Source organism: Podarcis gaigeae (genome assembly GCF_964106915.1).
Source record: "Podarcis gaigeae genome assembly, chromosome: 16".
In the NCBI taxonomy this organism is placed as follows: Eukaryota; Metazoa; Chordata; class Lepidosauria; order Squamata; family Lacertidae; genus Podarcis; species Podarcis gaigeae.
In genome coordinates, this window is record NC_139693.1 from 8,646,486 (window position 1) to 8,672,379 (window position 25,894).

Here is a 25,894-nt window from a genome sequence, read left to right on the forward strand (position 1 = left end):
CTCTATTTAACAAACGACAGTTTCCCAGATTCTTTGGGGGAAGCAGTGACTGTTAAAGTGGCAAAGAGCACTCTGAATGTATGGTGTGGATGCCACCTCTATAGCCTTGCACTGCTGGGATCCACCTGGGAGTACTCACCTTGTAAACAGGCTCCTGTATTCGGACCTTTATGACAGCTGCGCCTGTTTTGATCCCTGACACCAGAATCCTATCTCCTTGTTTCTCCTCTCTTTCCATCTCAACTACGTAGTCGGGCGGAGAATATTCTGCCTCAGAGTATTTTAAAATCCTAAAGAAACCAAACTGGGCTTTTACTGGGAGAACAAAGGTTTGTCACTGCATTAACAGTAAAAAACAAGCTGGGTGAAAGTTATAGGGTGGGTGAAAAACCTGCAGCCGCTGTTAAGACCCCCAAACCCATCAACCCCAGCCAGCATGGCCAGTGGACGAGTGGTGGTGGCGGCGGCCACTGGAATCTAGCAACAGGTTAGATGCCCCTCTTACAGGAGATAGGGGACATGAGCTATATGGGACTCCCGCTTACATTTATGCATCTGAGGACTTAACAACAGTGAGCAACTTTCCTTAGATGGAAGTAATGAGTTCAAAGCAAGGATGCAATGGAATGAAATCTCTCAGCTTCAGCAGTCTACCCACTGGAGCACACATCACACTTGGCCATTTGGGGTTTCGTCTTACCTAATCTTGCTCGAGAGCTCCACGTTTTCCAACTCATCGTTCTTGGCGATGCTCCACTCAAATTCCAACCCCTCCAAGCTGCTGAATGTGTTCCCTGCAGGCAGGATCCAAAAATGAGCCCAGGCTCAGGGCCAAAGGAGATGCGATGTGATGATGTCTGTCATGTGGCTTAGCTTTGTGTGACTGTTTATGTTTTAATAAAAAAAGTTACATGGGGGTGGGGAGGGAGGATCAAGATCATAGTATGAGGGGTGAGGGCTTGAACCCTCTATCCATGCTGTGGGCCTGATCTGGCTTTTGCTCCAAAGCTATCTCACCTTGAGATCCTTGCTGGCAACAGAGAAGGAGATGCTAACAGGTCTTGTTCCAAAACTATGTGAGTGTGAAGATGAGTAGAAGCATCAGGTGAAATACGGAGAAGAATGCAAATTAAGTTGTTGTGGATAAAATAGGCCACCTGCTTGCTAACCTTAGGCGTACACCATAAATAAAAAGTTAGCAGAGCACTGTGACCGATCTTGTCATGTCAAAAAGGCGAAAGAAGAGTCCCACTAGCAGGCCAAAAGGGTGTATCAACCCCAGAGAGAAAAGTAAATAAGAATAATAACAATAATGTAGACATGCTATACAGAACTGGGCTTATAAGTGACTGGCTGCCTCATACCCAGGATTGCTTGTGAATTCTAAAAAACAGAACAATCAGTGCAGTTTTGAAAGGTGCACTTTGCTGTCTTGATTCAAAATGGTGTCCAAAATTTGGTTACAGTGTTTTAAGAGGCTTCCAAATGCAGAGCATACCGATATCTTTCCAAAATATATAGTAGTGGGTGTTCCGAGTGTCACAGGCTGCCCCCAGTAAGATTACCTTCAGCATCCAGAGCTCTCACGCTCAGCTCGAGTGGGGAGTCTTCCACATAGATCTCTCGAGTTCGGGAGATGATCTCAACATGGTCTATCAGATCCACAATGACATCGCAACGCAGCAGATGACCTGTCACTGGGAGGAGGAACAAACGTGTGTGTCGCCCACCCACCACATGTAATCCTGTATCTGTGTTTCATAACAGGGGAAGAATAAGGGTGGATGTGGACAACCCCTGTTGTCTGGGAAACTTTTCTGAGCCCCCAAATTGCTCATTCAGTGATAAAGGCATACTCTGTACATGCTCAGCGTTTGGGGTTCTTCATTCCCCAGGTTTGCATGGCACCCTAGACCCCTATCCCCTATCCCTATAGAAACAAATCCATTTCAAAATTCCCCTTCTTTAGCCCACCTACCTGTCTCCTCTGCTAAAATAACGCTGGCCAGCTTTGTGGCCTGTGTAGAGCAGGTGGTCAACAAAGCTTTCTGAGAGCAAGCCGTCCCATTCTCATACATTGGATCAATGGTGACTGTGTCATGGCGTGTGGAGTACCTGCAGAGCAGATGAGACAAGGCTTGCACGCTCCTGTGCCCCCCTCTCAAGGAAGAGCAGAGAGATGCAAATGTGGAACTGAGGCAGCAAGGAACCCTCCATCTTCTTGGTGGCAAGGACCACCTGCCGCTTGGCTCCTCCCCTTCGTCTCCATCAGCAGCAATTCCACCAGGTCCTTTGAGCAGTTATGTAAGAACTAGTACCCAAATTTGCTCAGCTCCCTCTCCTTCCTCTCATTTTTGGATGGTACCTTTGGTAAGCATTTTTTTTTTAATGATACATTGAGTACTTTTGCTGGAAGGCAAATATATCAATCTCACTATTCATCATTTGCTCATCAGTTCTATGTTTTTATGTCACTGCCACTTGCTACAGCATGAGGTGCATGGGAAGGAGAGCCATTGCTGGTGCAGTAGTTGGACTAGGAGCTAAGAGACCTGGGTTCAAATCACCTCACTCAGCCATGAAGCTGACTAGGTGTCGATACCTCTTTTGGCCTAACCTACCTCGCAGGGTTGTTGGGAGGATAAAATGGAGTGTTTTCAATGCGCAATAATCGAGGCTTAGATTAACCTCATAGAACTCCTTGTGGAGAAAAAGGCAGGATGTAAATAAATAAAGATGTATGGCAGTGAGAGTGGGACCATAAAGAAGGCTGATCGCCGAAGAATTGATGCTTTTGAATTATGGTGCTGGAGGAGACTCTTGAGAGTCCCATGGACTGCAAGAAGATCAAACCTCTCCATTCTGAAGGAAATCAGCCCTGAGTGCTCACTGGAAGGACAGATCCTGAAGCTGAGACTCCAATACTTTGGCCACCTGATGAGAAGAGAAGACTCCCTGGAAAAGACCCTGATGTTGGGAAAGATGGACGGCACAAGGAGAAGGGGACGACAGAGGACGAGATGGTGGGACAGTGTTCTCGAAGCTACCAGCATGAGTTTGACCAAACTGCGGGAGGCAGTGGAAGACAGGAGTGCCTGGTGTGCTCTGGTCCAGGGGGTCACGAAGAGTTGGACATGACTAAACGACTAAACAACAACAAAATAACATTCCTACTTTTCTGTATCTTGGAAGCGGGTTAGCATGGTTTCCCTTCTCCCCTGCCTACCCCAACATAGAGCATTTTATCTTCAAAACAACTCTGCGAAGCAGGTCAGGCGATTAGACTGCAAACGGCCAACAAGTGCTTCTGGGATTAATGAAATGTTGAACCTGGCCCCACCTTTGGCCCCGCCCACCACGACGTCACTGCTACGCTCCCGTTTGCCCCGCCCCTCACCAGGAGTAGCAACCGCCCTCGGCGCCCAGCACGAAGGGGACGCGCTTTTCCCGGCTGAAGGGCAGCAGCACCTTCGGCGTGTTCAGCTTATAGGCGCCGGCCGGCCTCGCCAAAAGCGCCAAGGAAAGCAGTAAAAGGGCCGGCCTTCCTGGAGGGGCCCAGCCCAGCCCCATCTTCGGAAGAAAAGCCCCAAGCCGCCGCGGCGCAAAATGGCCGCGGGATCCCTTCTGCCTCGCACGAGCCCTAGTTCTGCGCATGCGTCGGCGCTTAGGAACCTTGTTAGCACGCTGGACGTTCTGCCCGTGCGCATGCGCCTTCTCACCTTTTCCACCCCTTCGAGTACTCGCGCTTGGTCTCTCTGCCCTTTCCCGCCTCTCCACCGGTCTCGGTCTGCGCATGCTCCTTCTCACCTCGCGGCTCGTTTTGCGGTTTAAGCTAGGGGAAAAAGCTTGCCTGCGCGCATGCGCAGCCCGGGGTCGGACTCGAAGCCTGTGCTAGGAATTTTGCATTGTTCCTAATTGAGGCGCTTCCGACGGCTGCAGCCTCCTTAATTGAGGCAAGGCACCATGAGGTCTGCATTGCTTGCAGGCAGGTCCTCTCTTAATCCAGGCATGGCCAAACTTGGCCCTCTAGCTGTTTGGGGACTACAATTCCCATCGTCCCTGACCACTGGTCCTGCAAGCTAGGAATTATGGGAGTTGTAGTCCCAAAACAGCTGGAGGGCCAAGTTTGGCCATGCCTGTTTAATCAATGAAGGAAGGCAGGAGGGCTTACACTAAGCCAGTGTTTCCCATGCTTGGGTCTCCAGCTCTTTTTGGACTACAACTCCCATCATCCCTAGCTAGCAGGACCAGTGCTCATGGATGATGGGAGCTGTAGTCCAACAACATGGGGACTTGAAGCTGGCCGGCTGGCCTGTTTTTCACAGGACAGGGCTGCTGCAAAGATTTATTTATTTTTAAATGGGTGGAATAGAGTTTAGGCCTGTCACTCAGTTCTTAACTTACCATGCATGGTCACTGGAGGGATAAGATGGTTGCAGACTTCTGCCAGTCACTTTGTCCCTTAGCCTGACCTCCACAAGGTGGCTGTGAGGATTAAAGGCATATATGGGAGTGGTTTTCAACCAGTGTGCCGTGGCACCCTGGGGTGCCTTCAATGATGGACAGGGTTGCTGTGGGCAACCCTGGCCTCTGTTCCTTTCCTTCTCTTCCTCCTCTGATGCCCTCTTGTGTCTCTGCGTCCGAAAGGCTTGCACAGCTGTTTGTTGCTGGCTACAAGCTCTGCAGGCGAATGGTGCCTCTGGGGCTGATGGTGGGGTGCTTTCCAGGCCCCTCTGGGGCACTGTGAGGAGGCACCTCTCTTTGGGGGTGTGTGGGGGCAGCTCAGAAACCAGGGGTGGCGGCAGCAGCTGTCCAGAGAACTCCAAAGGAGAGGGGAGCGGAAAGGAGGCTGGGGAATGACTCCACAAGGGAGGGTGTTCAAAAAAGGGTGAGAGGCTGCTGGCTCTGCAGGCATAACTGGGCTCCTGAGCCCCACTGGGGTGCTGCAGAAAGAATGTCAATCAATCAATCAATCAATCAATCAATCTTTATTACGGTCCAGAGACCCAACAAATCATTACAGAGCAATGCACAATTCAGACAGCCTACCTCCAGGTTAAACAAGCCTTTTGTTCAGACTTAAAAGATAGGGATCGTTGGTTCTTGCAACCACCGATAAAAACTTCGCCGCTGCTAATGTTCTAGCGTTTGTCCGGTCTTCCAATAGGAACCTGACATAGTGAGCCTCTGATTTTCCCGGGAAAGGTACCAGCAAGCGTAATATCAGTTCAGCCCTGGCTTGCTCATATTTCGCACAGTGCAGCAAAATATGTTTTATGGAATCGATGTCTTGGGCACACGAGCAAAGTCTGTCCAGGTAAGGAACTCCTCTCAACCTGCCATCCAACACTGCAGAAGGAAAGACGTTTAGTTTGGCTTTGGTGAATAACCTTCGATAATTTGGTGCTGTGAGGTTTTTAATGTAAGGTGTTAACTTAAAGACATGCCCAAATTGTACTCCTACTGCCAGCGGATTACAGACTGCGTGTGATCAAGATCGCAAGTCACTGTGTGTATGATCCCATAGTCTTTGCTCTAACGTCTTTAGGGCGCCTTCATAACCCAGGTAATAAAGTTGGGGGGGGGGGTGACAGACCAACAGAGGTGGCTTTTCTAGCCATGGTTTGCAGAAAGAATGTAGTTGGTCAAGGGAGCTGTAGACCGAAGGTTCAAAACCTCTAGTGTATGGTATGAGAAGAATGCTACATACTGTCCTATTCTTTGGAGGCGGCATGAGAGAACTTTGTAAATAAAAATAAAGTATGCCTACCTTCTTAAGTGTCTAAATGCCTTGGCAAAGAGGTGGCACAGTATTTGCACCACACCCTTTAGAAGTGCTGTCAAGACTGGAACAGTACACTGCAGGAATGCCCTTGCATGAGGTCTTTAGTAATATCCTTTTCCTCTGTTTTATCTGCAGGAATTGCCAACATGGCACACCAGTGCCACCCACAAAACGTCTCGGTGAACAGCCCCTCAAAATTTCGCAGTGGGCAAAGAAAGGTTTGCTTTTCCTTCTCAGTCCCCGTGTACAGAGTCTGTTCCACTCCTGCATTGAACATACCATGTTAAATATGTCTGCATTTCAGTGTGTGCCAGAATTGGACGCCCACCTTCTCGTAAGTTTTGAACAGGGGAGAACAAGCAAAGAGCATCTCCCTGGAAACATCTGTGGTGGTACCTGATGTAAGTTCCCCATTGATAGGACAGCTGATATTTGGAGGTGGACAGTTTGCAGACACCATCGAGCGACTGATAGCCCAGTTCCATCAGTCACCTCCTATTCTTGAAATGGGTTAAGGTAAAGGTAAAGGGACCCCTGACCATTAGGTCCAGTCGTAGCCAACTCTGGGGTTGCGGTGCTCATCTGCTTTACTGGCCAAGGGAGCCGGCGTACAGCTTCCGGGTCATGTGGCCAGCATGACTAAGCCGCTTCTGGCGAACCAGAGCAGCGCACAGAAACGCCGTTTACCTTCCCGTCGGAGCTGTACCTATTTATCTACTTGCACTTTTGATGTGCTTTTGAACTGCTAGGTTGGCAGGAGCAGGGACCGAGCAATGGGAGCTCACACCGTAGCAGGGATTCGAACCGCCCACCTTCTGATCGGCAAGCCCTAGGCTCTGTGGTTTAACCCACAGCGCCACCCGCATCTGGGTTAAAAGGTAAAGGTACCCCTGCCCGTACGGGCCAGTCTTGACAGACTCTGGGGTTGTGCGCCCATCTCACTTAAGAGGCCAGGGGCCAGCGCTGTCCGGAGACACTTCCGGGTCACGTGGCCAGCGTGACATCGCTGCTCTGGCGAGCCAGAGCCGCACACGGAAACGCCGTTTACCTTCCTGCTGGTAAGCGGTCCCTATTTATCTACTTGCACCCGGAGGTGCTTTCGAACTGCTAGGTTGGCAGGCGCTGGGACCGAGCAGCGGGAGCGCACCCCGCCGCAGGGATTCGAACCGCCGACCTTTCGATCGGCAAGTCCTAGGCGCTGAGGCTTTAACCCACAGCGCCACCTGCGTCCCGCATCTGGGTTAACTGGCCATTATAAGAACAAATTGTTTAAGAATTGTTGCGAGAGTATAATTCCCCCCTCTCTTCCTTTGCGCGTATGTGGGCTGTTATTTTTTAATTGTAAGCCTGCGGACAGGGACAGTCTCTCTTAATGGAGGGATCCCCTCTGGGAGCCTTTTTAGCTAAACAGTGGGACACAAATGCTCTTAATAATACCATGATTCCGTCTTTTTCTGCTCTCACATGTGGCAATAATTTTGTGTTATGCCACAGCACCCTCCCCAAATTGCACACAGAGGTGCGGGAAATCTTTGGCCATCCAGATGTTGAACTACGACTCCCACAATCCCTGATCACTGGCCATGCTTGCTGGGGCTGATGGGAGCTGTATTTCACTGACATCTGGTCCCCCAATGGCTCCCCGCATTTGCGTTGAGGAGTTGCATCCATTGATCCACCCACTTTATACCATCAAATGCATGTGGTCCTAAGAAGGTTCACTGCACCCCTGCCTATAGGACTTGGAAGTTAGTATAGTGGTACCTCAGTTTTTGAACAGCTTAGTTCTTGAACTACTTGAAACCCGAACACTGCAAACCTGGAAATAGGTGTTCCGGTTTTCAAACTTTTTTTTGGAAGCCAAACATGCTCCGTTTTGAGTCCCTACGCTGTTCCGCTTCCTTTCTGAATGTGTTCCGTTTGTAAATTGAGTCCCCCGCCCTGCTAATTGGAGACTTTCTCTTCCTTTCTGAGGGTTCCATTCTGTCGGCTGTTGAGTCTCGCGCACCCATGAAACACGGAGGTGATATTTGTAGCTTATATTTGGTGCTTGTTTTCCCTTTTTTTCTTCTTTTGCATTTGTGCTTGTGTGGCTTTTTCATTTTCGTGAGTGTGGCTTGTGAGTTGTTTTTGTGACTGTGTGGAACCCAGTTCAGCTATTGATTGATTGATTGATTGATTGTGTGATTGCTTAAATGGATAAAAGCAGCAAAGTCAAGAAAACCATTAAGAGAACTGTAAGGTAAAGGGACCCCTGACCGTTAGGTCCAGTTGCGGACGACTCTGGGGTTGCAGCGCTCATCTCGCTTCACTGGCCGATAGAGCCAGTGTACATGTGGCCAGCATGACTAAGTCGCTTCTGGCGAACCAGAGCAGCACACAGAAATGTCATTTACCTTCCCGCCAGAGCAGTACCTATTTATCTACTTGCACTGCATGCTTTCACATTGCTAGGTTGGCAAGAGTTGGTACCGAGCAACGGGAGCTCACCCCATTGTGGGGATTTGAACAGCTGACCTTCTGATCGGCAAGCCCTAGGCTCTGTGGTTTAACCCACAGCGCCACCCACGTCCCCTAACAACTGTAGAGGTAGTAAAATTCATGTTAAATTTCTGTTTTAGGGGTTGTTTTCAAAAGTCTGGAACAGATTAATCCGTTTTCCATTACTTTCTACGGGAAAGTGTGCCATGGTTTTGGAACGGACTTCCGGAACGGATTAAGTTTGAGAAGCAAGGTACCACTGTACCTGTAAAGCCATCTCTTTCCCCTCCTGGTAATTACTCCTTGCATTAATATCAACAAATTAACAAGGCGCTTGTGAAATACAAGAAGAAAGTTGCAACAGTGGAGGGAATGCTTCTGTTTATTATTTCCCAAAAAAACAGACAATAAAAGACAAGTTTTTTAGTATCAAAATACTTGATATGGTTCCTCATTTTTTCCACACTGGCCGCTAAAAAAAAAAAAAAAAAGACCGCCACACCTTGAACACTTTTTCCTCTCTCCTTTTCAAGGCAACCCCCTCCTTTTTTTACACAAAGGCAAAAATAAACCCCCCACACATTGATAAATCAAGTCTCCAAACAGCAAAGGGCCTTGTGGCGGCTGGTATCCAGTTTTTTTTGTTTTGTTTTAAGACAGTACAGTAAGATCCCGCGGCTCAAGAAGGAGAGGGAACCAACCCCTTGCGTCCGGAAGAGCACTAGGATAAAGAGAGAGCTCCTCTCCTCATGCTCACACACCCATACACAGAAGCTACAAAAGCTTTTACTCAAAAAAGCACAGAGCAAGCTAAGCCTAGCTGGGGAAGAGAGATTTCTTGGTTACAGGAGACTGGGGAGCAGCCTGCTCTTAGCAACCAGGTGTAAGAAGCTTGAAGGAGGGGAGAAGGCCAAGGTGCTCGAGGAAAAGAGTTAGGTGCGTGTTTAGAGAGCGAAATGGATCGTGAAACCTGATATATTTTGATATATATGTGTTCCCCAAACTAGAAATAGCTATAAAGCACAAGAGAGTGTGTTAAGACTGCACCATTTTGGCAAAACACACACACACACACACACACACACACACACACACCCCTCTGCCAGAAGCAAAGAAGTTCTAGGTACTCCCCCACCCCCATCAAAAATTTTTTTAAGAGGGATTTCTTTGTACAGAGGCCACGTTCCTGGCCCCCTCAATAAATTTCATGAGGCTTTTTCATTTATCTGGCTCAGGTGGGACATTTGCAACCTTTCCACAGGCTGCAGAAATGTCCCATTCCAACCAAACCCTGTCCCCCCCCCAAAAAAAAAACCAGCAAGAAGAAAAAAAAAGGGCAGGTCAAGGAGGTGAAACCGCAAACCTCTAAAAGCCCACAAGCTTGTGAGCTCTAGGAATTACACAATGTTCCTCGCAAGGGGTGTTTTACTTCCCCGTTCCAAAATAATTACCCTCTCCCCCCACGACTGCAAAGGAATGTACATCTCAGACACACACACACACACACACACACACCCCCCGAATATCATGTTGCGTGCCGGGTTTTCGTTTCGTGATGCTGCTGGCAACTGCCCAGTCTGATGGCCCCATAATCATTGGGGAGGGGCGCAGAGGGACTGGAGAGAAGATAGAGGGGCGGTGGATTGGCAGAGGCTTTTGGTTAAGTTGGCAACGAGAGCTGGAAGGTTCACCTTTGACCCTTCAAGGGTTAGAGGTCAACTTTTCTTTCGTTCTTTTTTTTAAGACAAGAGCCGGGCCCAGCAGGAAGCTGCCCGCTGGATTGGCTAAAAAAAGGCAGTGGGGTGCGTGAGTGGGGGAGCCAGGGTGAGGCCGGTGGGCGGGCGGGCAGGGTCTTTTACATGTCGTTCAGGTCAAGCAGAGTCTGGTCCAACATCCGTTGCGTGCAAAGGTGCTCTTCTTTGGTGCATTTCAGCTTATCTGGAAAGGAAGAGACGAGACCGTGAGCGGCCGGGTCAGGAGGGAGCGCCAGGAGGGAGCTCGCACCCTCCCAGAAAGATGTGTCCTCCCCCCCCAGTGCCCTTCACAGCAAACGCAGCCGCAGAAAAGCTTTTGATTCTGTCCCCCCCCCCCCAAGCTGGAACGCTAGGTCTCCTCCCCATCCACCCTCATGCTTCCATTTTATTTTTTCGCCATCCACATGCAGAGGTGTGCTTGGTTGTCATCCAGCCAGGCCTGCGGATTTTCAGAGCTGTTGTGCGCCCCGTGCCGGAAAAAAATGAAGCCAGTTTGACACACCCACCCCACCCAAACTTTGGCTTCAAGGTAAAGGGACCCCTGACCATTAGGTCCAATTGTGACCGACTCTGAGGTTGCGGCGCTCATCTTGCTTTATTGGCTGAGGGAGCCGGCGTACATGTACCAGCATAAATAAGCCGCTTCTGGCGAACCAGAGCAGCTCACGGAAACGCCGTTTACCTTCCCGCCAGAGCGGTACCTATTTATCTACTTGCACTTGGACGTGCTTTCGAACTGCTAGCTTGGCAGGAGCAGGGACCGAGCAACGGGAGCTCACCCCGTCACGGGGATTTGAACCACCGAGCTTCTGATTGGCAAGTCCTACGCTCTGTGGTTTAACCCACAGCGCCACCCGCGGCTTAGGTGCTCATTTTTGTGACCCCCTTTGATCTGGACTGAGCTTACAGCAGAGAAGGGAGAACAGGGTATGCTGAAGCCTTGCTGCTTAAATGCTAGGAATGCAAGGAGTCCAACATCTTATTCTCACAGCAGCCAATCAGATTCCTCCAGGAAGCCCGCAGAGGCTGGGCATGAAGGCAAGGGAACCCCCCCTACCTCCCCATGGCTGCTACTTGTAAGAACAGCTCCGCTGGATCCGGCCAAAGGCATTTCTAGCCCATCACCCTCTTCTCACAGTGGCCAACCAGATGCATCTTCCGGAGGACCGCAAGCAGGACTCTAGTTCAACAGCATTTCCACCACCCGCAGTTCCAAGTAAACAGCATTCGGGGGCTTCCTGCCTCTGGCTGAACCTCGCTCACCCAGGGTGTAAGCAGGGTGGTGGGGGCTATTTCCCAAATGAACATGCAGAGTGTCGTCCTGTGTGCCAGCCCCTCCTGAGATTTACAGCACCAAATTTTCAAATGCATCTTGGTAGTGCTGCACTAAGGATGAGCAGCTTGGGGGTTTATTTATTTATGTTATTATTAAAGCCAAGATGCTCCCAAAACCGGATGGTGAACCCAGTGCTCCACCCTGTGGCTTTTCCCGTACCTGTGCAACTTTAGAATCCTGATCATAACGTGGGCATTTTTTTACTTGATGGGAAAATGAGTATTCACTCACACACAGAGACATACATATGGAATTCCAACCAAGCTCAAGCAATTGCCTCGTTTGTCATGCCTTGGGCTGCAAAGCTAAAAAAGACCTTTTGGAAAAAACCAACAGACGCAGCCATGGACGACATGCAGAGGTGACACTGTGGAGCCTCGTGACTTTTTGAAACCACAACCCCTTTTGCGTAGGGGCAGCGGGATCGAGACGCCGGCAAGCAGAGTGGCAATGGCAGGCTCGGCATCTCGAAAAACCAAACAACGGGCAGAAGGCAGACCTATCGCCACAGTGCAACCCGTACATGAAAGTGTGCAATTCTGAGATGAGTCAAGTTTAGTTCTGCTCTTTTGGCAGTTTTGGAAGGAGAGTGGGCAGCTGCCATGCATTCCCAAAGCTTCAGAACGGTGGGTTGGGAAGAGCCAAAAGAATAAATGAAGTAGGAGATTGCCTTTTGAGGCTGGCTGGTTGAGTCCCGAGATGGCAGAGGCAGGTGTCCCGTTTGGCCAAGCATCAAAGGGTTCCCCCTGAACGGTGGAACAGGGTCCCAATCGCTTCCGGCGCGGTTACACCATTCTGGTCACTGTTCCCGTAGCGACAGGGTGCCCCCTTCTGTCCAGGCGTCACTCCAGAGGTTGATACCTACCCAATCTCCTCCGTGGAACAAAACGTACGTACACACACACACACACACACACACACACCTTTTTAAAAAAATACCTGCCAGACAGCAACATTTATCCAACAAAAGAAACAGCACAGGCAGGGAAAGTACACACCAGGCACAAAACCAAGTGGGCCAGTGGTTTTATTGGTACAAGAAAATGATAACTTTTTGGAAATAACCAAGTCAGCCAATCCATGCAAGAGGGGTCTAAAAGGGAGCAGGGAGAGAAGGAGGAAAGAACGTCGAGCTACAGAAGACCCGCGTCATAGAAAGGGGTGTCAACAGAAGTAGCTACAGGAGCATTGCCTGGCGGAGAGGGAAATCTAGAGCCGCCCCACGCCAAGAAAATGCCCCACTGCTATGCTAGTCTTCTACAGCAGGGCTGGGGAAGCTGTGGGCCTCCAGGTGATGTGGAGCACCCCCAATTCACACCAGCTCCAATCAACGATCTGGGATGTCTTGGGAGCAAGAAGCTTGGAGTCCAAGAGGGCTGCAGATTCCCCAGCCTGCACCTACAGGAAGAAGCTACTACTCTCAACCTTGGGTTCCCGCATGTGGCTGGACTACAAGGCCCATCAACCTCCGCCATGGGCTAAGCTGGCTGTGGATGATGGGTTTTGTAGTCCAAAAGAAGCTTTGGGGACACCCAAGGCGGATGAACACTCCGCCAGGCCTGTGCTAGCAACCTACTGCGCCAAGAAAGCAGGCGGTGAGTAATGCCCAGCTTTTGTAGAAAAACAAAAGCTTAGAAAAATAAGTACATTAGGAAGGCTAAGCATCAAGTGCTCCAATTAAACTGCAATAAGTGTCCTAAGTCAGCCAGTCTTTAAAAAGAAAAAAAGGAGGGGGGGAAGAGTGTGCGCTCCGGTTTCAAGTCTGCATCCGGCAGGCTCCCCCCCCCCAGCGCCTCGCCAAATAAAGCTGGCTTTAAACAGGATCAGAGGAGAGACCCCCTTCTCAGTCACACAGATCATGCAGGGTTAACTTCAGCTCATTAGCCAGCAGCCGGTTTTTCTCAAGCTGGCTGTATAGACGCTCTGTGCAGAGGCAAGAGGAAGAGGAGGAGGAAATTAGGAGAAGGAAAAACAAAATGAGAGAGGGAGAGAGAGAGAAAGAAAGAGAAAGAGAAGAGAGAGGACAAAAAAAGGAAGGTTAGTTGAGTACCAAAAGATGGGGCACGTCCCCTGCCTCAGTTAAATGCCATGCCAACCCAGCTGGTTTCAAGCAAAATTAAAAAAAGGGAGAGGTTTGCCAGAACAACGCTGGCTGAGGGTGGGGGGAGAGAATAAGAGAAATAAATCAAGAAGAGGCTTCATGTTTTAGAACAGCCTAAGAAATAAGAGTGGGATCTGCTCCCAGGATCATAATTTAGTCAGTGCATGCTGCAAAAGGAGCAGGAACGGCTCCTCATCTCACACTACTTTAAGAAAAAAAAATGGAAGTTTCCTGCTTGTTTTAAAGAGAGATGCCTATGGTGCGTTGTCCCATCTTGGAGCAATGTTGGCGCACATGGAGATATTGGGCTGAGCAGAAGGGCGGTGAGAGAGGAAGGCTGCTGGCAAAGCGCTCACAGGCCAAGGGGGAATGAGCGCAAGACATACCACAGCATGGCAGATACGGCACTGCCTTTCAGAGCCGGACCAGAACTCCACCTAGCTCAGTATAGCATACACAGGGGGGGGGGGGGGAATTGGTGGCCGCCTAGAAGTTGCTGGACTGCCATCAGCTCCCAGCCAGCATAGCCAATGGTCAGGGATGATGGGAGTTGTAGTTCAGCCGTGTTCATGCTCTCCCAGCATGGCCAATGGTCAGGGATGATGGCAAACAACATCTGACGGGCGGCCACTGGCTGCATAGGCGTCCTTGTCTGCAAGCAGTAGTGACAGGTCTCCAGCAAAGGCATCTCTCAGCTCCGCTGCCTCTTTTGCCTTGGAATTAAACCCATTACCTTCTGCACGCAAGCTGCGTCACTCAGCTACGGCCCTGCTCCCAAAGGATAGGCAAAAATGGGGCTCTCGGCTGCAGCCACGACCTCCTCCCTTGCACTGCCTTATGAGGACCACACGGCATCCTTTCCTGTGCCAGCAGCAGAGGGAAGGATGCTTTTTCTACCTGTAGTGGGCAGAATGCCCTCCAAACAGGTAAATAGACCAGCTGAGCACAGCTCCAGATCCCGGCTGTGCACGGAAAGGGGCTTTTGTGTGGGCTGAAGCCACAACACCTGCAGCAAGAGCAGAGAGAGAGACTCCTGTCTGAAACCCTAGAAGCTGGAGATCCCATGATGGTATCTGCCCCCAGTGCTCAGCAAGGCCCCCTGCCCCTCGCTACTTATTTATTTTTTAAAAAAATAAATGTGCGTGTGGGTCTTTGTTTACCAGTTTTATTTGTTTTGGGTGTGTAGTGCTTTGTCTGCTCAGAGGGGTCGGCATTCTGTGCCCTGCCAGTTTTTCGTTCTGTAAAATGGGTTGTTTTTGTTGTTCCTACATTTCCGCATGTGCCCTCTGGTCCAAAAAAGGTCGTGGACCACCTGCCCTAGAAAGTCACTGGTAGTTTTTGGAGGCAGGGATGCTTCTGGATTGCAGCTGTTGCAAACAGCAGGTTGAGAAGAGGGGTTTTGTGCTTGAATCTTGCTTGTGGGCATCTGGTCGGCCCCTATCAGAACAGGATGGTGGACTAGATGAGTCTCTGGCCTGATCCAGCGGGGCACTTACTGTATTTTTCGCTCCATAAGACACACTTTTCCCTCCTAAAAAGTAAGGGGAAATGTGTGTGCGTCTTATGGAGCGAATGCGGGGGGGGGGGCATGCAGGAAAAGCCCCCAAGAGCCTCACACAAGCTCTGTGCGGCTTTTCCCCAGGAGGTAGAAGGGACTGACGCAGCCAGATTTTTAACCCTTAGAAACTACCATATTTTTCGCTCTATAGGACACACTTTTTCCCCTTCAAAAATGAGAAGCCTCTATAGCCGTGTGTCACCTCTCCAGTTGGGAGAGCACGTGCGGGGCTAAAGAAGCCAGCCCTGTGATCCTCTCCCAGCTGGAGAAGTGACGCGTGACTATGGCAGCAGCCTCTCCGCTGCTCCCTGACCTGCTCTTTGGGGCTGGTGGTGGGCTTCCCCCCGCCAGCCCCAAAGAGCAGGTCGAAAGGAACCTGAAGCCTGGAGAGCGAGAGGGGTCGGTGCGCACCGACCCCTCTCGCTCTCCAGGCTTCCAAGGTAGCCGCCTGAACGCACCTTAAACGGCACCTTGTTTTAGAGCGGGAAAACTAGAGGGGGGAAATTCTCCCACTCTCTGCGCAGCGCTTCCTGCCGCTTCGCTGAAGGGGCGCTGGGCAGAGAGCGGAAGAATTTCCCCCCCTTGTTCTCCCCCCTCTAAAACAAGGTGCGTCCTATTGTCCAGAGCGTCCTATGGTGCGGAAAATATGGTAGGTGCGCCTTATGGAGCGAAAAATACGGTATGTTCCTTGGAGGCTGCCTCACACTGGGCGGGTCCACCACCTGCCCATCAAGCCCAGAACTCTGACCGGCAGCAGCTCCCCCATGTTCTCAGAGATTGTTAACAAGGACGTGCCAGGGAATTAAACCTGCAATGCTTTCTGCGCAAGAAACCAGAGCCGCTGAGACTCAGCCAGAGCCGCTGCCCTGAGCCCCAGCCCTTTGGGGGGCGCCCACTCCCTTTCCTGATGCAAGCTCCGTGGCCAGGAAGAGGGGGAAACAGCTGGGCGGCCTGAGATAACACGTCTGAAGATGCGATCTGGCAAGCTGAGTGGCATCATGACCAAGCAGCTTTTGGGTATGCTAAACAGCCCCACGCAAATGAAACCCTTAAAAAAAGAAAAGCACCCACAGGAGGAAGGAGAAAAAAAGAGCAGCATTGAAGGGCTGGATCCCCTATGCCAGAGAAGTGGCGCCTGGGAAGCTGTGGCAGAAGCAGAGCTGGTTCTAATCATAGAGCTAGAGTGTTTCAAAGCAGCCCCCGCACTTCCTGTTCCCATGCGGGTGACAGGCCTGATTGTTCCCATCTCATAGCTGTCAACTTTTAGATTTGAAAATGAGGGATCAGCAGTCGCGAAAATAAGGGATCAGCAGCCTCACCTGTTCCGGGGATAGTCTATGGGATATCTAACAATCCAGGAAAGCAGCAGGAAACGGCACTGGAATAAGGGAATTTCCCGCAAAAAAGGGGAAGCTATGCCCCATCTTCCCCTTGGACCAGATCCCTTGATGCTGCCTGCCTCGTTCAAAATGCACCAAAATCCCAACCCCTTGGATGCTCCTAGATGCAGTGGGGCAGGTGGGGTTCAGAAAGGACAGCATGGCGGTTGTCCAATCCTGGCATCCAATAAAACATGGGCATGTCTTAAGGTGGGCAGGGGTTGTGGAAGAGGTGGAGCGAGTGAAACTGAACCAGAAGAGCAGTGTGCTTCTGATGAGCAGCCAGCGCTTTCCAGAGACACCGGGGATCGAACCTGGGACCTTCAGCATGCAAAGCAGGTGCTCTGGCACTGAGCTGCATCCCTGCCCCAGAGGCACACCTGCTGCAGCACAAACATGGGTTTGTTTTAGCATTTAGCAGCTGCGGTCCTGATGAGAATGCCATGACAACATTACTCGGAGATAGTTGTGCCTTGTTGGATCGGACCAGAGGTGCATCTTATATAGCAATCCCATTGGGAGTGGGGGAACAGCAGCTTGTCTGCCCTGGGTCTCCAGGAAGCCTGCAACCCTGGCAACTGGGAGTCAGAGGTATGCAGCCTCTGAACACGCAGACCCAATACAGACAAAATGAAAGGACTTCTCTGCACAATAGTTACAACTCTGGAATTCGCTCCCACAAGAAGGGGTGATGGCCAGCATCTTGGATGCTTTTAAAAGGGGATTAGGCAAATTCGTGGGGGATAAGGCTACGTGTGGGCTTCCCAGAGGAATCTGTTTGGACACTGAGAAAACAGGGTGCTGGACTACATGGGCCCTTGGCCTGATCCAGCAGAGCTGTACTTACATTCATATATTGGTTGCACTGCCTGGAAGTTTTTATTTTTTTTAATGGTTTAAAAGGTATCTGGCCACAGCAAGAACAGGATCCTGGACTATGTGGGTCTTTAGACTGACCCAGAGAGGTTTCCCCAATGTCCATTTAACAAAAGGTGAATCATGTAGTATGACGCCACCGACATCACATTCTCACAGTGGCAAATTACCAGCTTTGTTATGTACTGTATAAAGCGTTTCCTATTGTGGGACCCACGCCGAATGCTCAGCTTATGAAGCAGGGGGAGAGAAAAGGGCTTAAGCCATTTGGCTTGCAGTTTTACAATCCTTCCATCCCCGCCCAAGATTGTTTCCTCCCCAACTCCCCAAATATAAAATAGTGTCGAGGGTGTCGCCAAGCCTCATGCAGGGGTTCTTGTGCGAAGTGTGTGTCACACCCTTTGCAAAATGTGTTTAGCGAACCCAGAGTAACCATTCACAGTGCAGCAGCCACAGGACTTCTTTTGTTTCGTGGAAAGGTGGTGCAGAAATCAGACCTGGCCCAGTGTCTAGTGCATCATGTCTATATTACATTCCGCCGACGGTTACACAAATCTGTTTCGTAAAAGCCAGCAGCGTGACAGTCGCTACAGCAGCACGGTCTCCAGGAGCACACAAACACACACACACACACACCAGAAGTGTCACCCCGCTTGCTTGCTTGCAAGCCAGCCAGGCTCCGATTAGCTCTGCGGCCAAGAATCCCGGACCCCGCCCCCGGCTCCCCCACGCCCGGGCAGAGTCCGGCATGTCGGGCGTCACAAAGGCCGCTTTGTTTTCCAGAACGAGGGTGCAGCGGAGTGGCCCAGCCGGGGAGGGGGAGAGGCAGCAGTCCGACAGCTCGTGAGGTCACGCACATCCCTGCGTAGGGAAGAGGCTTGTTCCCACGGATGCGCCGAGGTGCCAGTGTAGGATGAGGCGACGTCGCGGGGGGGAAAGATCAGCCGACAGGAGCAAACGGAGGGAGAGGAAATGAGACCAAAAAGGAAATCCGGAAGGGGAAAAAGAGAAGAAGCTGCAGGAAGAAGCCACTAAGTGGAGCTTTGGAATCACAGATTTTATCTGCAGGCGAGAGAGAAAGGAAGGAAGGAAGGAAGGAAGGAAAGAAGGCCGTTGCAACATGGTGCATGGAAAGAGAGTAAGGGAGAGGCACGGCACACTTGAGGAACGCATTCCGTGGTTAGGGGAAAGGAAAGGACAGGGAGCGTCCCGTCAAATCCGCAAACCAAGCCCCCCCCCACACACAAGAGGCCAAAAAGCAGCCGGTTATACCAAACCAAACTTTCGTTTTTTAAAAAGGGAAGTAAGATGCAAGCGGTTCGCCCTGCAAACACACGCCCAGCCGTTGCCAAGCAACTCCTGGTTAATACGCGCCGCGCCTCTGACCTGATACAACCCCCTGAACACCCACACCCACCGAGGATGCAAAGAGGTATCAAGAAGATGGAAGTGGGAAGGGAAAAGGTTCATGCCGTCAGTGAACCAAGGTAAAGGTAAAGGCACCCCTGCCCGTACGGGCCAGTCTTGCCAGACTCTGGGGTTGTGCGCTCATCTCACTCTATAGGCTGGGAGCCAGCGCTGTCTCCAGACACTTCCGGGTCACATGGCCAGCGTGACAAGCTGCATCTGGCGAGCCAGCGCAGCACATGGAACACCGTTTACCTTCCCGCTATAAAGCGGTCCCTATTTATCTACTTGCACCCAGGGGTGCTTTCGAACTGCTAGGTTGGCAGGCGCTGGGACCGAACGGCGGGAGCGCACCCCACCGCGGGGATTCGAACCGCCGACCATGCGATCGGCAAGTCCTAGGCGCTGAGGTTTTACCCACAGCACCACAGTACCAAGGTAGCCACACACTAATGCTCCTTGCAACGGCTCCCCAACCCAATGCAAAAAATGGGGGGGGCGTGCGGGTATTTTTTTTGGGGGGGAGGTGTTAATTCATCCACCAAAGTCTCAATATTTTTTATTTATTAAAGCAAGCTCTGTCCCTCCTTTCCTCCCAAAGGGGACCAGGGTGTGGAACCCTTCTTCCGGGGCAGCCAGCTGTAGTTACCTGGAAAGAGGAATTGAAAGGCCTTGCCCTTCACGGGTGCAGGAAACAGGGTCCACCCTGATTCAACCAAAAGGCAGATTGAGGAAGGGGGAGGGAGAAGGGTGGAGTGGTTCACTTCGGTAGGGCTTAATGTTCTCCAGTCCAATTTATTGGAAGGCAGATACAACAAAACCCCAATGAGAAGGGAGGCTGCCTTTGTGGAGTCTATCCTGCGTACGGTTTTTCACTGTGGTTTCTATCTAGGGGCTGGAAAGACCTAATATATCCTATTACACAGTCCATCCCTGGCCACTGTTCTGAGTTTCCCTTTGCTCCAGGGCTCCAATGTTAGCCGCAGAGAAAGTGGCGAAGTTTATAAATATGGGTATCTCTTTCAGATCACTTATAATCAATATATATATATATTGATGAAAACCTCTAGCATTAAAACCTGCGTTTTTCCGTCACATCAACATGCATTTTTAAAGGCTATTGTCCATTGTTATAAAATTGCTATTAATCGTTTAAAGGGTCTGTCGACTACAAATGAAAGTGACGGTTCGAACGAGCAGCTCAGTAGCAGCTGGTGAACCTGTGGCCTTCCAGATTTGGTGGATTCCTAACTCCTCACTGACCCTGACGATGGGAGCTGGATTCCAAAATTATATGAGAGTCACCATGCTGGCTAGACACACGGTGCCAAAAACACACACAGGAGGCCTTGCTTTCACCATGGGAGGGGAGTTATCCTTGCTGAAGTTAACCAAATTTGCAAATCACGCATGCTGCCTTATACGAAGTCAGCTGGCTGGACTGTCTAGCTTGGCATCGCCCGTTGCAACTCTAGGGCCAGGCGTGGGGAAGCTTGTGGCACTACAGATGCCAGCTGGTCCCCCAACTCCCATCAGCCCCCAAAAGCATGGCCAGTGGCGAGGGATGATGGGATGATGTGAGCTGTCATTCAGCAACTCCTGGAGAGCCAAGGTCCCTGGCCTCCTGTCTTTCACACATGTCCCAGCCAATCAGGGATCACATAATAATAAATGCACTTACAGAGGCGTGAAGCGGGGAGTGGAGAAGCTGTAGGGCCACGTCAGATGTTGGCCGGACTCGCAACACCCGCCAGCCCCGGCCAGCATGCACAGTGGGCGGTGGCGGCAGGAGTCGGGAGTCCAGAGACATCTGAACAGCCTAACTCAACCGCTGGAGCAGCATTAGTACCGCGTTTGCCACAGCACACAAGGCAAGCGGAGGCGAACACACAAGCCCCCACCCTGCGCACCCAAGAGGCCCAAGCGCCGGTATTTACATGGAAGTCATGTCATTGAGGGCGTGGTCCAGTTCCTCGCTAATGGCTTTGTACTTCAGTTTCTGGGCATACAGCTCGTCTATTTAAAGAAAAGGGGGGGGGTGAGGAGAAGTGAGGGAAGGCAGGTCGTCCAGGCCGTCAGGAGGAGGAGAAGAAAGAGGAGCCAGTGATGGATTTACAGAGGGAAGGAGGAAAGAGCGAGGTCAGATATACACATAGCAGAGAATGGATCCCCAATGGTGGCCAAGGAAAACGGACAAACCAGTCACAGAGAAACCTTTGACAGCTACGGACCCATTCCTGCACTAGGAAAACCTAGCCAGAGTAGCTTATGCACTGTTTACTTCAAGACTGGATTACTGTGATGTACCAAGTCGTATCTTGGAAGCTGAATGGAATCCGTTCAGGAAGTCCGTTCGACTTCCAAAACGTTCAGAAATCAAAGTGTGGCTTCTGATTGGCTTCAGGAAGCTCCTGCAGCCAATCGGAAGCCGCGGAAGCCCCGTCGGACGTTCGGCTTCCAAAAGAATGTTCGAAAAGTGGAACAGTCACTTCTGGGTTTCGATTTGTTGGGGAGCCAAGGCATTTGAGATCCAAGGTACGACTGTGTGTGTGTGTGTGTGTGTGTGTATGGATGGTGCTTGATCCAGAAGCTGCAGTTAGTGCAGAATCTTTCAGCAAGACTGCTGATGGGAGGCCTTGCCAGCCTATAATACCTGCTGTGCTCAGAGATCCGCACTGGGTGCCAATTTGCTACTGGGCCAAGTTCAAGGTATTGCTATTTGACAGCTTGGAATCTGTGGAAACACCCCCCCCCCCAATGTATGTCCACTCAACCACTTTGATCTGCGGAATTAGCACTGTTACAGGTGCCACCTAATACATATTCCGCATCTGTAACAAATTGGTATTTTAACATGGCAGCCCCTACACTTTGGAACTCCCTGCCAATTGATACCAGGCAGGCACCTTCAGTGTACTATTTTCGGTGTTTGCTAAAAACAATGGTAAGACCCAGATGGTAAGAACCAAGAAATATATATTTTAAATAAAACAAAAGAACACAATAGTAGGAGATGCATCTTTTGAAGATGGTGAATGCCGTTAGAGGTTTTCTTTGGGGGGGAGAAAACACCCGTTAAGGGTTATTAATATGAGCTGCTTCTTTATTTAGAAGCGTCACCGGATTGAAAGTGAGAGAAAGTGAAAACGCTAGCGGCATTAAGGTAAATGCAACGGTATAATATATAATAAAGGAGGAATAAGGGGAGAAAGTGATCTAAATGGATGTATAATAATATGCAGGAATGGTGGGAATATTAAAGCAACCAGGGAAGGGGGGGAAGGGAAGCCGCTGAATGTTTTTATTAAAAGAAATATATTAACGGTGGAATTGTATATTTGAATGTGAATGGGATTTTGGAAATAGTAATAACGAAAATTATAAATAAATTTTTGTAAAAGCCTTTATGTCAGGAATGGGGAAGCTGTGGGTAAGGTTCTGTTTTGACAAACTTCCTCAGATGGTAGCCCCGCAAAAGCGTTTCAAGGCCCTGACTGCCGTTCTCAGGGCCGTTTGCAGCCTGCAGCTCTGTTGCAGGGCTGTTTTTCTCTCCAGAAAAGTTACTCTATTCCAAGAGGATAATAGGGTCGAGAGTTCTGGGCAGTCTGTCATCAGCTGCTTAGACTGAACATCCTTCAGCACAACAGTAACAATTTTGTGCTGTGTGGGTTTGTTGTTTTTGATAATAATAATAAAAGAGGTAAAGGTAAAGGTACCCCTGCCCGTACGGGCCAGTCGTGTCCGACTCTAGGGTTGCGTGCTCATCTCGCTTAAGAGGCCGGGGGCCAGCGATGTCCGGAGACACTTCTGGGTCATGTGGCCAGCGTGACGAAGCTGCAGCTGGCGAGCCAGGACCAGCGCAGCACACGGAAATGCCGTTTACCTTCCCGCTATAAAGCGGTACCTATTTATCTACTTGCACTTAGGGGTGCTTTCAAACTGCTAGGTGGGCAGGAGCTGGGACCGAACGATGGGAGCTCACCCCGCCGTGGGGATTCGAACCGCCGACCATACGATCAGCAAGTCCTAGGCACTGAGGTTTTACCCACAGCACCACCCGCGTCCCCGATAATAATAATAATTTTAAAAAAATATTTATGCCCCACCCATCCGGGTTTCCCCAGCCACTCATATTTTGCAAGGGGAGAAGTGATGCCACGGAAGAGGGGCACCGCTGAATGTGCCCCGGTTGCCCCATTTTGGGGTCACTGCCCTATGGCATTATGTAGGGTGTAGTGCCATGAGTTGAGATTCCCCAGAAGTTAAGATTAGCAAGCCGTCTCTGGCAGAGCTTAAGTGAGCAGTCGACAAATACTGGGAAAGTATCACTTTTTGAGCTTTTAAGAAAGAACCGACACTGAAACATCCAGTCAACTGCTAAGAGTTTCCTGAGTCGCTATTTGGCCTTTTCCGAAAGTTGACTCTTATGACCTGTGGGTCACGCCACAAACTACTGCAATTGTGTCTTGACTTGGGCTTTGAGTGCCAGCTGCATATCAGTTTCTTTACATTGGGGCCATGAGCTCACAAACAGCTCGACGAACAAAGAAGTGAAAGAATATTTTTTAAAAAAAAAGTAAGAGGAAAAAACACACTATGATAGCAGTACTGTATTTAGGGTGGAGCTGTTTCACTGCACAGGATGCCTAGTTGAGAGGGTGCAAAATAATAATTTTTTAAAAATGGAAAATTTAAAAATAATATATGGGGCAAGGTGCCAAATTCTGTCCTCATTCAGGGTACCATATTACCAAAGTCCGCCCCTCTGACGATAGACGAGAACGACAAGGCAAAGCAAGCTATCTGAGCCACATCTTGCAATTCAGATTTCAAATCTGGGCAGAGTGATTTTACAGACTTTTTGCGAAATGGAACGGGAGAAGAAATGGATACTCTTGGAATTCTGCTGGAGATACAGGCTTGGCTTGCTAAATTAACCCGAGTTAATGGAAGGAACACTTTCCATCCTTGAATACACACCCTGGGACAGACACAGACACACACACACACACCCACACACACACACCCATATCCTTCAGGAGGCCCCTCACATCTTCCATAGAGGCTTGGGGGAAGTCACAGAGGGGACAGGGGCTAGTCAAGTTCCCTTCCAATTAACATCCTCAGCTTTTATTTTTTTAAGTTGTGCTTGGGTTGTTTATAAAGTGAGGGGGGGTGTTTGATCCCCTGCTAAATTTGCTTGTTTGCCCTCTGACGAAGAAATAAGCAGTTCATAATTTTAATGGTAGGTTTGTTGTAGCTGTGAGAATAACAACAGGAAAAACCCCAGAAACCCAGAAGACAAAAGTTAACTTAAAAGTTAACCAGATAAACCCTAACTTTTGTCTTCTGTTGGTTTTCCTGTTGTTATTCTGTCTCTCACAGCTACAATAAGCCTACCATTAAAATTAGGGACTGGTCATTTCTTCGTCAGAGGGCAAACAGGCAAACTTAGCAGGGGATCAAATACTCCCCCCCCCCCACTGTATCTACTTACAAGCTGCCCAGAAAACTTTGTTTCAGGACAGCACACGAAACATCATTGTTAAATTTAAAAAACCTGAACACACTCATTTGCATTCGAACCGTAAATTCCACGTTTGGGAGTTTAAAACACATAGGAAGCTATTTTTTTTTATTAAAAAAAAAAGATGTTTCAAATGTTAAGAGAAGAGTTGAAAAAGTGGACCACCCTCTGCCAGCCAGATCCAGAACTGGCCTACTCTCTGTGTTTGGTGGAGTCACCCAACCGGTCAATCGCCTTCAGTCATGTCTTAGAATTGGGAGCACAGAAAAGCATGTTCCGGACTCCCTCCCTTTCTAGCAAAGAAGGGCTTGCAGCAGAGATCGGAAGCAACCTGGGGGAAAGCTTGCTTTTGCCACCGCTTTTGAAAGGCGGATCCTGTTTCCACAGGAAAAACTGCAAATGCATTTGACGTCTGGTGTGCAGGACTGGGGGGGGGGGGGAGAGAGAAAAATGGCTTGCAGGTCAAAACAGGGCCCCCGCAGGTTTAATTTCACCCACGGAGGTTTTTCACCTGCATGCTTTTCCCTGGCGAACACCCACTGGGGTTTTTTGAGAGCATAATTGAAATAAAGGAGGGCTCTTTGTTTCTCCCCAAGGTCTAAAGGATGACGCCCTTGAGCAGGAAAGAGCTCTTGGAAACACTCCTAGCAGATTAAACAGTGAGAGTCTGCAGGTGAACACCCTCTGGATCTTCAGTGTTGCAAAGGTACTCTTAGATGGGGCCGGGCCTGTGGTGAACATATTTCCACTTCCCTTATCAGCACAGAGCCGAGTTAATTTTCGCCTGATCTTTTAAAAGCGATCCAGCTACAGGTAATTCCAGAAGACATTTCAGACACAGCTGGTTTTCTGTGTGGGCTTCCAAGGAGTGGAATGGGGGGGGGGGGCAAACCATCACCCTACCCCCAATAAATGCTGTCCAAAGTGCATTGCTTCTGGGTTGGCAGTAGTCGACAAATCCTCCACCAGGGAGGGGAAGGCTAGACAAGGCCCCAGGGGCTTCTAGATGCTAACCTCTACTGCAGGCATAGGCAAACTCTGGCCCTCCAGATGTTTGGGACTACAATTCCCATCATCCCTAGCTAGCAGGACCAGTGGTCAGGGATGATGGGAATTGTAGTCCCAAAACATCTGGAGGGCCAGAGTTTCCCTATGCCTGCTCTACTGCAAGGAGGGCTGCCTAGATGTTACTTAGGCCGCAGCTCAGCCGTGATACCCCCAATTGTAAAATCAAGGCAATTCAGAAAGGACCGCTTTTCAAGAGGACCAAGGGCCTCAGCAATAAAGAGCCCGGGGGCATGTACAGAGTGCAACTCCCTTTGCCAATGAAGAACCTTTGCACCGAGTAAGATTCTTGCTTTTTTTTTTTTTTACATTTTATGATTCCTGGTAATGGTGATGGATGATTAACAAGTGATGATTTTATACTGATGTTCCTTGACTTCCTTTCATTTACATTCCTAAGGATTTGGAGTCACAGTCGATGGCACTTTTAGAAGCTGGCAAAGGGGGTCAGCGAGTCCACAAGTTTGGAAAAGCCTTGTCTCAAGCTAGGTGCAAAATGTACCAGGAAAGAGACCCTTAAGGTCAATTTCATGCATCCACCTTGGAGTGGGGAACAAGGCTTTGAAAACAATGAAGTTGCCAGAATGGACAAATGGGGGAGCAGAGGGGGAAAGGTAAATGATGG

The 25,894-nt window shown here is 49.9% G+C and overlaps 2 protein-coding genes and 1 long non-coding RNA gene across 18 annotated transcripts in view; 1 reads left to right on the forward strand and 2 right to left on the reverse strand.

Moving 5' to 3' along the window:
- NUP210L (nucleoporin 210 like) overlaps positions 1 to 3,645 on the reverse strand; it is a 54,755-nt gene extending 51,110 nt beyond the window's left edge. The window contains exons 1-5 of the mRNA XM_083715479.1: positions 3,398 to 3,645; positions 1,979 to 2,115; positions 1,566 to 1,697; positions 701 to 794; positions 140 to 290 (exon numbers count right to left, since the gene is read on the reverse strand). Of these exons, the coding sequence (XP_083571605.1) occupies positions 140 to 290; positions 701 to 794; positions 1,566 to 1,697; positions 1,979 to 2,115; positions 3,398 to 3,570 (687 nt within the window). The 5' untranslated portion in view covers positions 3,571 to 3,645. The remainder of the gene's footprint in view (positions 1 to 139; positions 291 to 700; positions 795 to 1,565; positions 1,698 to 1,978; positions 2,116 to 3,397) is intronic.
- Positions 3,646 to 8,630: 4,985 nt separating this feature from the next.
- The window catches only part of TPM3 (tropomyosin 3), a gene marked incomplete at its 3' end in the record, with an annotated part of 75,801 nt that continues 58,537 nt past the window's right edge, over positions 8,631 to 25,894 (reverse strand). For 4 of the 16 annotated variants that reach the window (XM_083716025.1, XM_083716024.1, XM_083716030.1 and 1 more), the window contains 2 exons: positions 20,615 to 20,693; positions 12,366 to 13,279 (listed from right to left, as the gene is read on the reverse strand). In XM_083716025.1, coding sequence (XP_083572151.1) covers positions 13,258 to 13,279; positions 20,615 to 20,693 — 101 coding nt within the window. Of the gene's footprint in view, positions 10,205 to 12,365; positions 13,280 to 17,778; positions 18,333 to 20,610; positions 20,694 to 25,894 lie in introns of those variants that run through there. The other 12 variants (XM_083716028.1, XM_083716026.1, XM_083716031.1 and 9 more) reach the window with 5 other exon arrangements.
- Positions 18,332 to 22,363, forward strand: LOC310833575. The gene is made up of 2 exons (XR_014558808.1): positions 18,332 to 18,757; positions 19,116 to 22,363. It is a non-coding gene; the product is annotated as an uncharacterized lncRNA (long non-coding RNA).